Source organism: Salvelinus fontinalis, chromosome 8 (genome assembly GCF_029448725.1).
Source record: "Salvelinus fontinalis isolate EN_2023a chromosome 8, ASM2944872v1, whole genome shotgun sequence".
In the NCBI taxonomy this organism is placed as follows: domain Eukaryota; kingdom Metazoa; phylum Chordata; class Actinopteri; order Salmoniformes; family Salmonidae; genus Salvelinus; species Salvelinus fontinalis.
Genome location: NC_074672.1, coordinates 22,152,071 through 22,166,386, shown reverse-complemented (window position 1 = coordinate 22,166,386; position 14,316 = coordinate 22,152,071). Strand labels below are relative to the sequence as shown.

The 14,316-nt window shown below is 40.9% G+C and overlaps 1 protein-coding gene and 1 pseudogene across 2 annotated transcripts; one reads left to right on the top strand and one right to left on the bottom strand.

Annotated features, from left to right (window-relative positions):
* The window catches only part of LOC129861437 (centrosomal protein of 104 kDa-like), a 64,188-nt pseudogene extending 62,117 nt beyond the window's left edge, over positions 1-2,071 (bottom strand).
* Positions 1,704-13,092, top strand: lrrc47 (leucine rich repeat containing 47). Of its 2 annotated transcripts, XM_055931723.1 has the most exons (7): positions 1,707-2,317; positions 2,572-3,051; positions 3,292-3,408; positions 3,995-4,110; positions 9,096-9,198; positions 10,974-11,063; positions 12,374-13,092. In XM_055931723.1, the coding sequence occupies exons 1-7, from the start codon at positions 1,754-1,756 to the stop codon at positions 12,593-12,595; spliced, it is 1,692 nt and encodes a 563-aa protein (XP_055787698.1). In that variant the 5' UTR covers positions 1,707-1,753; the 3' UTR covers positions 12,596-13,092. The 2 variants fall into 2 exon arrangements, with proteins under 2 accessions (XP_055787699.1, XP_055787698.1); XM_055931724.1 differs by lacking the exons at positions 9,096-9,198; positions 10,974-11,063; positions 12,374-13,092 and adding an exon at positions 5,961-6,618 and having other exon boundaries at positions 1,704-2,317.
* Positions 13,093-14,316: the final 1,224 nt, after the last annotated feature.

Below are 14,316 nucleotides of genomic sequence, written 5' to 3'. Positions count from 1 at the left end.
TAGTCTGGGTAGCCATTTGATTAGATGTTCAGGAGTCTTATGGCTTGGGGGTAGAAGCTGTTTACAAGCCTCTTGGACCTACACTTGGCGCTCCGGTACCGCTTTAGATACCTGGGCTACATTTAGTAAGACAAGAGGGCCACTGTTTCGCTCACTAGTTTCGGCAGAGAGGAAGAGGCGAAGCGAGAGGGCTCACTCTCACCAAAATCTGTAATAATATGCAGATCTAAGCTTGTCGCCTGCATTCACGCCTTTGGGACAAGGACTCGCATTGCTAGGGCGGAGACATGAGCATCTCGTCATTATAGGCTTCTCCCAAAGTAAATTCATGTTTTGCCAAAATTATATAATTACTCCTGTCTAAATAAAATCATTCAAAATACCTTACAAGAAAGCTTGACTTAGCCACAGAGGATAATCAGTTTCTTAAATGTATTTTGCTGTGGATTGTTTCAAATCACAAGTGCATAGGCCTATACCTATTTGGGAAGCCAGCAATTTGGGCACCTCGCCTGGCTGATTAAAGTTGCAGCTGTCAGTGAAAAGCACCTTAAATATGTTATTTATGTTATCAACAGATAATGTGTCTAGGATATTATAAAAAAAATGTTGAGACAAGAAGGGGAGGGATGTGTGGTGAAGATATGGGCATCTCTCTCCAGAATACATGCACTCAGCTATCCAGAATGTGCTCCACTGTTGCACATAAATTGTTTAATTGTGAAATGTTTGCCTTTTGATTTATAAAAAAAAAATCTAATTCTCATTACATGTGTAATCAGTAAGCCTAGTAAATGTACCATTAAAACCCATAATTTTGTTACATTCATTTCTGGTATTCTATCTCAGGCGAGCAGAATTTCGAGACAATTATGTATGTGTGTGTGTCTACCTGGCAGATCTCCAGCCATTGACAGAGGTGCATGGACCATCAGCTCCTTGGCACTAAAGTTATCTTCGTGATCGAAGGAGCTGACCACCGTCAATTCTATCTTCCGGGGCATCTTGCTGCTGCACACTATCAAATATGGAGAAACATTAACATAATCTACCACTGAATATGACCTGAGTTATCTGAAGCACCTTTCACTATCAAATAGATAGGCTACACTGTAATTAGCTAGCTACTTAAACTCATAAACCATGGAAGTAATCTTTATCCTGGGATTTGGATAAACCTTGATAGCTAACTAACGTTACACTCTACAATGAATTGACATACTAATATTCAGGTTATCCATATAGCTATCTAGCATATATGTGTTGGCTAACCTGGGATATATTCTGCCATAATATTTTCAAATGTCGAATGTATGCCCCCCCCCCCCCCCCCCCCCCCCCCAAAAAAAAAGTTAAATACTGTAGCATACATTTAAATGCTCTAAACTATTACCTACGGTATTGCATTGTTTGCGTTTGACGTCCCTGCGGTGGGAAGGAATACGTTTACAGTTTCCTATTTAGAATTGTAAAACTCGTTGAATTAATATAAATACAGTGATACCTGACGCACAATAAAACCACTGTTTTAATACAAAGTATTTCCTATTATCAAGTATATCTTACCATGAACATAACAAAAAAAAATACAGCTTGCTCATATCCCATTTCATCTCTACAAGCACCGCTAACAACAACTAGTACACGTAGGTGCGCATGGGCAGCTCCATCGTCTCACCACGAACGTTTTAAAGAGTCTGTGCTCAAGTATTTCCGGGTGGCATGACTTCGCTTCCGGGTCTGGTATAGCATCATGGATGTTCAAGAGAATTGGCCAGAAATAGAGAAAGCCGCAAAAGAGAAGAGACGCGAACTGGTCCTGCAAGGTGCAGTTATCGATGAAAAGATATCCTCGAATGGAGGGCTGTGTTCCACTATCTATTCTCTCAAGCTCCTAAATTACCTAGAAGTCATCCAATGCCCGAGTTTGACAGAAATTCATGAAGACATAAAAAATCTGACCACCCTTACAAGCTTGATTGTTTGTAGGAATAAGCTTTCCTCTATTCCAAAAACCATTGGACATTTGAAGTCACTGAAAGTCCTCGACATTTCAGTCAACAACCTGAATGCTTTGCCTGTTGAGATAACCCAGCTAAGCGAGCTCAATACACTCAACGTGAGCTGCAACAATATCGAGTCACTGCCAGATGGACTGTGTCATTGCACGAAGCTCTCCATCATCAACATCTCAAAAAATGGCATCACTCGGTTCCCCGATGACTTCTATCGCCTGGATCTCCTCAGCACTGTCATCGCCTCTGAGAATTACATTGAAGTCCTGAGTGGAAATGTTCACATGCTTTCTGCTCTAAAGGTTTGTGACTAAATTGATGGATCATATATTGTACTGCTACCTAAAATATGCATTCTTGCATCTGTTCTATTCCTTCTGCATTATTATGGTCATGATTGACAAGGTACCTCTCTCAGTTCTACTTATCAACAATGTATTGAATGGACCTGAGACCCGTTTGGTTATTCATCTTAGTTGAATGTAGTAACATGCATGTAACACTGAATGTAATAACATTAACTACGACAACAAAAATATTAAATGTTCCTCTCCAGGTTTTGGACCTATCCAACAACAAGCTCAGTGACATCCCCTACGAGTTGAGCGACTGCTCCAAGCTGAAGGAGATCAACTTCAAGGGAAACAAACTAAAAGACAAGCGGCTGGAGAAGATGGTCAATGGTTGCCAGACCAAGTCCATCCTGGACTACCTTCGGGCCGGTGGCAGAGGGAAAGGCAAAGGCAGCAAGCAGGCCGATGGGGACGGGGATAAGGCCGACGGGGGCCAGAACGCAGAGAAGACCCAGACCAAAAAGCAGCGCAAGCAGAAGAAGAAGAATGAGGAGGACGAGGATGAGGTGGATAAGTTGAACCGGCTGGTGGTGAAGGTGCTTCACATTTCTGACAACCCCGGGGCATTCACTGTAAAGGTGGCCAATGAGCTGAAGGATGTGAGGCCATACTTGGTGTGCTGTGTGGTCAGAGGCATGAACTTCAGGTCCGGGAATGCGCTAAAGAGATTCCTGGCTGCTCAGGTAACGTTGTTTTGAGATGAGAACATGTTAATCTAGGAGCCAGTCTGTTTCTGCGTTAGCCAACTCATACGTTGCTGTCCTTGACAGTCATATTTGACACGGTAACAATGCACTATGGGACCCAGACTAAGAAAACTCTACAAAATGAACTCAAGCACATACATGGACATAAGCTCATCATCCTCAATAGCCTCTTTTGCATTATTCACAACTCTTTCTCTCTTGTCTGTTGTGTTTCAGACCAAACTTCACGATGACCTATGTGGTAAAAGGACAACTGCAACCATTGCAACTCACGACATGCAGCTACTCAAGGGACCTCTCATGTATGATGCCAGGCTTCCTCCCATATTAAAGGTATGATGCAACATTGCATGACATTTTTCTCATACCACGTTAGACAGCCACAAATACTCAAGTCAACTCGCTTGAGCTATTTAGCTATGTATTTCAAAATCTTTGCATTTGATTGGTTTATGATGACATTTCTCAGGACCTTGTCCCATGTCTTTGTTCAAGTAGTTTATGCAGACAGTCTTATAAAGGTCACTAGAGAAGGCTGATTTTCTATTGGACATGGTAACTCAGTTTTTTTTTAGTAGAATCCAGTATTTTGAAGGACACGCTAATCAGCAATTGTGAGCCATCACATTATTCCATTCTTAATAATACATTATCCTTTTATCCATATGTTATGCCAAAGCCAGGCAACGCACCAACTGTTAATAGTATTATCAGTCTTATTGAAAGACCTGCATATGTCTTCACAGCAACACAAAATAACATTGTTGCTAGTTGTTGTCTGTCACTCTTGGCAAATCATTGTATTCAAAAACTGCATTCAGGTTTGTGTCAATGCATTTCAGTCCCATTCAAGGTCATTCAAACACGCAAATACATTTTTGAAAGGAGCACAACTCTCTCATAGACTGTTGTTTACTAGATAGTCCCCCTGGGCCGTAAGGAGATGACTGCGGTGGAGCTGATGAGGCAGTTGCAGCTGGAGGCAGAGGACCAGAGGAAACAGAGGAAGAGGCAGAATGTTTCTGGCCTCCACAAGTGAGTATTAGCACCTGTCTTTAAAGGAAAGATTCACCCATTTTGAATGTTATATTGTTTTTGTGCATCTCTGAACAATGTTCTATCGATTCCCGGGGTAATTTCATGTTTTCATGTGTTCTGAGCTATTGCCATTCAAGCAGGCAGAAATTTGACAGGGATGATGTAACATTGCGATAAAGCGTCTCTCACTACACTGGAAGTTAATAGGAATATGACTTTTAGATTGCGAAAATGTCTATCATACATGTCAGATTTCAATACTGGGTGACGTCATAACACAGGATGTTGTCTTCTCTCGAATGAGCCATTGATCATATTTTTGCGATATTCCTACTGCGAGAAATGTGTAATTTAACAGAGGTTTCACCACATTTGTCATTTTTGTCTGCCTCTTCAGTCCAAGGTGCATTGCATGGTGCCGTTGCGAATGTCAGACTCCACTCTGCGAGGCACATTGATCTGCAGGTTGAACATTTGGTATTTTGTTTGGATCCCCCTTAGCTGTTGCGAAAGCAGCAGCTACTCTTCCTGGGGTAGTGTAGCTAGTTACGTTGGATCAACTAGATACGTTGCTAAAGTTATAAACTATATACCCCAGAACTTGAAACATAATATAGAACATTAAAGGGATACTTTGGGATTTTGTCAATGAGACATTTACGTACTTCCCCAGTGTCAGATAAACTCGTGGATACCATTTTTATGTCTCTGTGTCCAGTATGAAGGACGTTAAAGTTTTGCGAGACAATGCTAACTAGCATTAGTTTTAAAAAAACTGGAAGTCTATGGTAGATACCCATACTGTACGCTAGTTAGCAACTTCCTTCAAACTCATTGCCAATATTCCGAAGTATCCCTTTAATAGAAAAGAACAGCTCAAGGACAGAAACAAACTGCACTAACTAGCTACACTATTTATGCAAAATAATGTGGAGTGTCGGCTGGAGAGACAAATATATTGATAAGTCACCTTGTCTGAGAGATTTACATGGTTATCGAAACTTCATGCCAGGGTAAGCTTACACGAAACACAATCCTTATTTTAAGTGTTTCTAAAATCCTCTAAGGGAAAAATTAATGGTGGAAAAACGATTGGAACCAATTTCCCTGTTTGACTGCCAGGTTTTATGGGTATTATGGCACCTCCGCTGTGGGGCTCTATAGGGCTGTGGTGGTCATGAAATTTTGTCAGCCGGTTACTGTCATGCAAAAGGCTACCGGTCTAATGGTAATTGATTGTTAATTAACATGAACACATTTAGCATCTCGAGGCCTCCACGCATACAAGCTGTATACAAACAGCTGAACATCTACATTTTAAAAAGTCTAATAAATCAATTGAATATACAACATCACAATAAATCCATTACTTATTTTAGGCAGGTCTAAAGAAACATGATTTGAAGAAAATGTATTTCAGAAGAACAGAATATGAGTTGGCCTACCTTATGTTATCTGGCTATGTGCCATGCTGTAGGTGGTAGGCTTGTTAATTTAGCAGACAAAATATGCTTATAATTCCGGTGCCATTATTTTATAGTAAGAAGAATATAATTGAACTTAGCTGAATAAAATACAAAGGATATGTTTCCTATTCCGGAGTGTGCATATGAAGTGGCTATGTTAAGTGTAAAAGTGATCATTTGAAACAGGTCCTGTACGCTAGATTTAGAGATTTGGCAAATTTAGTTGTGAATGATACAAACTAGAGGTCGACCGATTAATCGGCATGGCCTGGCCGATTTTAATTAGGGCCGATTCCAAGTTTTCATAACAATCGGTAAATGGCATTTAAAAAAAAAAAAAATGTTATACTTTGTTTTTATTACATTGAAATCCACGAGTAGACTGCATGGCATGCTGACCACCTGTTACACGAGTGCAGCAAGGAGGCAAGGTAAGTTGCTAGTTAGCATTAAACTTATCTTATAAAAAACAATTAATCTTAACATAATCACTACCGGTAGTTAACTATACATGGTTGATGATATTACTAGTTTAACTAGCTTGTCCTGCGTTGCATATAATCAATGCGGTGCCTGTAAATTTGTAATCGAATCCCAGCCTACTTCGCCAAAAGGGTGATGATTTATCAAAAGCGCATTCGCAAAAAATGCACTATCGTTGCCAATGTACCTCAAATCAAATCAAAGTTTATTTGTCACGTGCGCTGAATGCAACAGGTGTAGTAGACCTTACAGTGAAATGCTTACTTAAAGGCTCTAACCAATAGTGCAAAAAAGGTGTTAGGTGAACAATAGGTAAGTAAAGAAATAAATCAACAGTAAAAAGACAGGCTATATACAGTAGCGAGGCTATAAAAGTAGCGAGGCTACATACAGACACCGGTTAGTCAGGCTGATTGAGGTAGTATGTACATGTTGATATGGTTAGAGTGACTATGCATATATGATGAACAGAGAGTAGCAGTAGCGTAAAAGAGGGATTGGCGGGTGGTGGGTGGGACATAATGCAGATAGCCCGGTTAGCCAATGTGCGGGAGCACTGGTTGCATATATGATAAACAGAGAGTAGCAGCAGCATAAAAATAGGGGTTTGGGGGGGGGGGGGGGGGGGGGGGGGCACAATGCAAATAGTCTGGGTAGCCATTTGATTACCTGTTCAGGAGTCTTATGGCTTGGCGGTAAGAACTGTTGAGAAGCCTTTTTGTCCTAGACTTTGCACTCCGGTACTGCTTGCCATGCGGTAGTAGAGAGAACAGTCTATGACTGGGGTGGCTGGGGTTTTTGACAATTTTTAGGGCCTTCCTCTGACACCGCCTGGTGTAGAGGTCCTGGATGGCAGACAGCTTAGCCCCAGTGATGTACTGGGCCATACGCACTACCCTTTGTAGTGCCTTGCGGTCAGAGGCCGAGCAATTGCCGTACCAGGCAGTGATGCAACCAGTCAGGATGCTCTCGATGTTGCAGCTGTAGAACCTTTTGAGGATCTCACGACCCATGCCAAATCTTTTTCGTTTCCTGAGGGGGAATAGGCTTTGTCGTGCCCTCTTCACGGCTGTCTTGGTGTGTTTCGACCATTCTAGTTTGTTGTTGATGTGGACACCAAGGAACTTGAAGCTCTCAACCTGCTCCACTACAGCCCCGTAGATGCTCATTGCTCTGCTATGATCAAATGATAAATAAATATAGTAGCATCTTTTTAGTGACAACCATCAAAACTCTGCTTTCACACGGGATTGCATTTTGAAATGTCTGGCCTTATAAGAACACATTTTTAACTCCATCAACCACTGTTTGAGGAGCATGCAGCTTCTCGGAGATGGAAATGCACTGTGGTGAAATATTCTGTAGTTAAAGGTAATGTGTCAGCCTATTAATTATGAAATATAAAAAATGCCCTATTACTAGGCTATTTAAAATCAAATACAAATTCACTATAATTGCAGGTTAACTCTAAGCCGCCCTGCACAATCAATGAACCAACAGCATCACTTAGGCCTATACATTCTCTCCCAGACTCATGGATAGAACGTTTGGAGCGTAGCATAGGTGTGCATAATAATACAGTCCACACTGAAAGGCTGAAAGGTCCAAAATTAAATCTGTTTAATTTTGGAGTATAGGCTAGACCAATTATGTACCAAAGACAGTTTTATGTTTTTCTGACGTGCATAATATGCCACAGCCTATGTATTTCATAACTGCATAATCATTATTTTAATTCAGTTTTCAGGCTTGGGCTCATATGTAGGCCTTTGCGTATGCATAAGCTGTAATATGCATATGGGTGTTGAATTAATCATCACCTTAGAAAAGCGATGTCATTTTCGTTGTTAGACTTTGAAACAACATCCACAACGACCATGTTTTCCACTCCATTTCAACTTCTTTCTTCAAATTGATTGATCACAGTGAGGTAGGTGAGTTTTAAAAACACGATACTGTTTTCATGATAAGTGTTTGATGTGATTTTAGAATACATTTGCATTGACGTGAGTGGTTAGAGGAACAATCTAGCGCTGAGGACCAGACCATTAGCGACCTGATGGTCATTAGCGAGTTGGGTACTACCAACGCATGTCTAGAGTGCATAAGAGCAGATTACCGTGCGGTCACGTGGATTTTTACAGCGGTCATGACTGCTGGTGTGGTCGGTAATACGGTCACCGCAACAGCCCTACTTCCAAGGTGCACATTTGCAGACTTCCCATCATGGATTCAACAATGATGGAAACTATACAGCCAATGGTCAGGAAATATAAAAGTGCACACTTCTGGAGAATGAGGGGCGGCAGGTAGCCAAGTGGTTAAAGCATTGGACTAGTAACCAAAAGTTTGCAAGATCTAATCCCCGAGCTGACAAGGTAAAAATCTGCCGTTCTGCCCCTGAACAAGGCAGTTAACCCACTGTTCCTAGGCAGTCATTGAAAATGACTAAAACTAAACTAAAATTCCTTAGTTTTGGTTAGATAAAGTAAATAAGATTAGATATGGTAAAAGGTTGACTTACAGTAAGTAAACAACTTGTAAATAACATGCCACAGTATTTTGGGCGGTTTTAAAAAAGCTCATACCACTGTCACTTTAATCTGGTTTCAATCTGCACCATGAGTATAGGTGTGGACCTTATACTAACAATATGCTGTTATGAAAGGGTTATTTTGGCTATTATAAACTAGGTGGTTCAAGCCCTGAATGCTGATTGGCTGAAAGCCGTGGTATATCAGACTGTATACCGTGGGTATGACAAAATATGTATTTTTACTGATCTAATTACATTGGTAACCAGTTTATAATAGCAATAAGGCACCTTGGGGGTTTGTGATATATGGCCAATATACCACAGCTAAGGGCTGTGTCCTAGCACTCCGCATTGCGTCGTGCTTAAGAACAGCCCTTAGCCGTGGTATACGGGCCATATACCACACCCCCCCCGGGCCTTATTGCTTAATTGTAGCCATGAGGATAATTATTCAACATTTCTCAGCTTAAGTTACCTGGCTTTTTTATTTTACTCAGATACCTGCAGCTTCTTGATAGAAAAGAACTCTACCCATGTCTTGTGGATGCAGAGGATCATGTGATCTCCTTTCCACCAATCACCAACAGCGAGAGAACCAAGGTAAAGTCTGTGTGCGAGTGAGCATATTGCCCGCGGGAAGTATGGGTGCTGAGGGTCCTGCAGTACTCCCAGATTTTTTTCTTTTAAATTATATATTTCAAAATATATATACAGTACCAGTCAAAAGTTTGGACACACCTACTCATTCCAGGGGTTTTCTTTATTTTTACTGTTTTCTACATTGTAGAATAATGGTGAAGACATCAAACCTATGAAATAACACATATGGAATCATGTAGTAACCAAAAAAGTGTTAAACAAATCAAAATATATTTTATATTTGAGATTCTTCAAAGTAGACCCCTTTGCCTTGATGACAGCTTTGCACACACTTGGCAATCTCTCAACCAGCTTCACCTGGAATGCTTTTCTAACAGTCTTGAAGGAGTTCCCACATATGCTGAGCACTTGTTGTTACTCTGCGGTTCAACTCATCCCAAACCATCTCAATTGGCTTGAGGTCGGGTGATTGTGGAGGCCAGGTCATCTGATGCAGCACTCCATCATTCTCCTTCTTGGTCAAATAGCCCTTACATAGCCTCGAGGTGTGTTGGGTCATTGTGCTGTTGAAAAACAAATTATAGTCCCACTAAGCGCAAACCAGATGGCATGGCGTATTGCTGCAGAATGCTGTGGTAGCCATGCTGGTTAAGTGTGCCTTGAATTCTAAATAAATCACTGACAGTGTCACCAGCAAAGCACCATCACACCTTTTCCTCCATGCTTCATGGTGGGAACTACACATGCGGAGATAATTTGTTCACCTACTCTGCATCTCACAAAGACACAGTGGTTGGAACCAAAAATCTCACATTTGGACTCATCAGACCAAAGGACAGATTTCCACCGGTCTAATGTCCATTGCTCGTGTTTCTTGGCTCTTCTTCTTATTGGTGTTCGTTGGTAGTGGTTTCTTTGCAGCAATTCGACCATGAGGGCCTGATTTCACGTAGTCTCCTCTGAACAGTTGATGTTGAGATGTGTCTGTTATATGAACTCTGTGAAGCATTTATTTGGGCTGCAATTACTGAGGCTGGTAACTCTAATGAACTTATCCTGTGAAGCAGAGGAACCTCTTCCTTTCCTGTGGCGGTCCTCATGAGAGCCAGTTTCATAATAGCGCTTGATGGTTTTTGCGACTGTACTTGAAGAAACGTTCAAAGTTCTTGAAATGTTCCGTATTGACTGACCTTCATGTCTTAGAGCTATGATGGACTGTCGTTTCTCTTTGCTTATTTGAGCTGTTCTTGCTATAATATGGACTTGGTCTTTTACCAAATAGGGTTATCATCTGTATCCCAATCCTACCTTGTCACAACACAACTGATTGTTTCAAATGCATTAAGAAGGAAAGAAATTCCACAAATTGACTTTTAACAAGGCACACCTGTTAATTGAAATGCATTCCAGGTGACTACCTCATGAAACTGGTTGACAGAATGCCAAGAGTGTGCAAAGCTGTCATCAAGGCAAAGGGTGGCTACTTTGAAGAATATATTTTGATTTGTTTAATAAATGATTTTGGTTACCACATGATTCCATATGTGTTATTTCATAGTTTTGATGTTTTCACTATTATTCTACAATGTAGAAAATAGTAAAAAATTAAGAAAAACCCTTGAATAAGTAGGTGTGTCCAAACTTTTGACTGGTACTGTACATGTTCATATATTTTTACATATTTAATCGATTTTATTTAAAAAAATGGTTTGCTGCTTTAGCTGTAGACAATATTACATACAATTGATGTACTGTACCTTTGTCCTGTATTCTAGATCAGGAAGACGACTAAGGATCTGTTCTTAGAAGTTACCAGTTCTACCAGCCTGCAGATCTGTAAAGACGTGATGGATGCTCTCATAGTGGTAAGCTCATCTCTTTCCCTGTATACAAAGAGACATAGAGTAGGGCTGAATCCTACATTGCAATACACATACATAACACAAACTGCCTTTGATTGCATGAATTAAACAACATTTGCACATAAATGCATCGGTCAGACACACACGGTGGCAATTGTCGAGAGCAGAAAAGTTTCATCAAGTGTCTTGCTCAGTCTCAGGGTGTCATGCTGTTTTGACATCTGTACCCTGGCCCCACTGGCTCCCAATGGAATCAGTGAGCTCATTGGCCTGGCATGACTAGCCCGGCGGTGTACGACGTCACCGCCTAAACATACTGCTCAAAATACAGCTGCACCCCTAGAGCGGCCTGCGTGCCTCGCACCCACCGGTACACACAGCTGCAGATGCGTTTCAATGACAGCCTTGTCGAAACAAAGCAGCCGATAAGGGTTTAATCCACACTATGATTCCTATTCTAGAATAGCCGTTGTGGGAGGGTACATTTTCGATTTGGTGTGATGTTGGAAGGCTGGAAGGTCAGTTTGGGGTTGATTTTGAGAATTTAGTGAATGTGTTGAATCATTAATTTCCTGAAATGACTAACTGAAATGGAACTGAAATTAGCTGAACTTGAATTGACTGGTAGAGAGGGCATTTGGAGGAGAACGACGTGAAAGGTAAAACTCTGTGCTGTTGAGATGCGACTTCCTGCTTTGGGAGTGCTTGTCCTGTATTTCCACAATCTCACTGACAGATCGTATATATCTCTCCCTGAATATTTTACCGTGTCAACAACCATGAGTTGAGCAGGGCAAGTCTGTGAGAAGTTTAGAAAACCTTCAACCCAATTTGCCACCATACATATTTCATTGTGTGTAAATAGAAAAACAAAATTGATGATACAGTATGTATAACCTCAGTCTTTACATTACCCTAATTTTATAAGAAATTAAATGTAATGTAAAGACTTTAAGGTTATACATAGTATCTATTTTGTTTTTCAATTGAATGTGTACAGATTTCAATCCAGCCTTTAAATCTCAATTCAACAACCATTCTCTATGGCAGGGGTATTCAATTCTTACCCTGGAGCCTGCTGGTTTGGTGTTCTACCTGATAATTAATTGCACACACCTGGTGTCCCAGGTCTGCATCAGTCCCTGATTAGAGGGGAACAATGGAGAAAAAAAAAGTGGAACTGCCTTCGAGATCCAGAGTTGAATATGAGGGCTCTAGGAGTTCCTTTCCACATAGTGACTTCCTCAAATAGAACTTAACCACATTGTCCCAATGGTCAGCAATTAACACATCTGTCTCTGTTCCGTTCTCAGAAAATGGCGGAGCTGAACAAGTTCACGTTGGAGCACAGAGAGGAGGCTGGGTCAGAGGGGGAGTCAGACGTACCCCCAGACCCCGCCTCAGATGGTACCACCTCAGGAGAGCTGATCATCCAGCAGGTTCGCACCGCGGACCCTGACGGGAACCTCAAGGTCGTCTACCCGTCCAAAACGGACCTCTCCACGGATGTCGGCAACCTGAACGTCATCTGGTAGTTGTGCCACAGTTGCGCCTTTTTTGATTTATACAATTACAGTCTCACACAGTTAAAATCACAGTACTGTATATGAGATGTTCAATGTGTTTGCCAGGTTCTCTTTTGTAGCATTATCGATTACAGCCACTCATTTCTCAAACATGGAAATAGTCTATTATAGCCTTGCTTAATGTTCTTGATTATTATTTGCAGCTTCTGCTGTTTTAAGGTATAAAATAATTAAACTACCTACCCAACTTAAAATATGTTTTTATACTTTTATATTGTTTCACACTAAAGGCAACTCGTTTGTTTAAGATTATTATTATTTTTGACATGTACAATAACTGTATAAGCCTGTAGCAAGCCTGTGGTCAGTAGAGTAGACATAATTAATGACCATTGAAACAAGTGTAAAACCTTTTTCCATTCCTCTCTTTAATTAATTAAGGGCAGGGAATGTGTATAATGTCTAATATTTAAAAGATCTCTCAAATAAATTGAACATTTAAGGCAGCAGTGGTTATGCGTTTCTTTATTACACATGTTGAAAGCCAGTGCTTTGTTCTACGTAGAAACGTGTTTGGCCTCAATAACACAGGAAACCCCTGAAAGTTGGTTTTATAAATGCCTCCATGGTCAGTTACTGTGTGCATGGTGCACGTCCATTTGACTGAATTGTAAAACAGCTTGGGAATTTACAGGTTAACTAGAAAAGCACGGGGGTACTGTTACATATCAAATTGTATTTGTCACATGCCCCGAATACAACAGGTGTAGACCTTACAGTGAAATGCTTACAAGCCCTTAACCAACAATGCAGTTTTAAGAAAAATAAGTGTTAAGTAAAAAATAAAGTAACAAATAATTCAAGAGCAACAGTAAAATAACAATAGCGAGACTATATAGGGGGTACCGGTACAGAGTCAATGTGTGGTGGCACCGGTTAGACGAGGCAATTGAGTACATGTACACTGTACAGTAGGTAGAGTTAAAGTGACTGCATAGATAATAAACAGAGAGTAGCAGCAGTGTTAAAAGTAGGGTGGTAGCCATTTGATTAGCTGTTCAGGAGTCTTATTATATTTTTTCATTTTTTTATCTCACCTTTATTTAACCAGGTAGGCAGGTTGAGAACAAGTTCTCAATTACAACTGCGACCTGGCCAAGATAAAGCAAAGCAGTTCGACACATACAACAACACATAGTTACACATGGAGTAAACAAACATACAGTCAATAATACAGTAGAAAAAGTCTATATACAGTGTGTGCAAATGAGGTAGGATAAAGGAGGTAAGGCAATAAATAGGCCATGGTGGCGAAGTAATTACAATATAGCAATTAAATATTGGAATGGTAGATGGTAGTAGAGATACTGGGGTGCAAAGGAGCAAGATAAATAAATAAATACAGTATGGGGATGAGGTAGTTGGATGGGCTATGTACAGGTGCAGTGATCTGTGAGCTGCTCTGACAGCTAGTGCTTAAAGCTAGTGAGGGAGATATGAGTCTCCAGCTTCAGTGATTATTGCAGTTCGTTCCAGTCATTGGCAGCAGAGAACTAGAAGGAGAGACGGCCAAAGGAAGAAATGGCTTTGGGGGTGACCAGTGAGATATACCTGCTGGAGCGCGTGCTACGGGTGGGTGCTGCTATGGTGACCAGTGAGCTGAGATAAGGCGGGGCTTTACCTAGCAGAGACTTGTAGATGACCTGGAGCCAGTGGGTTTGGCGACGAGT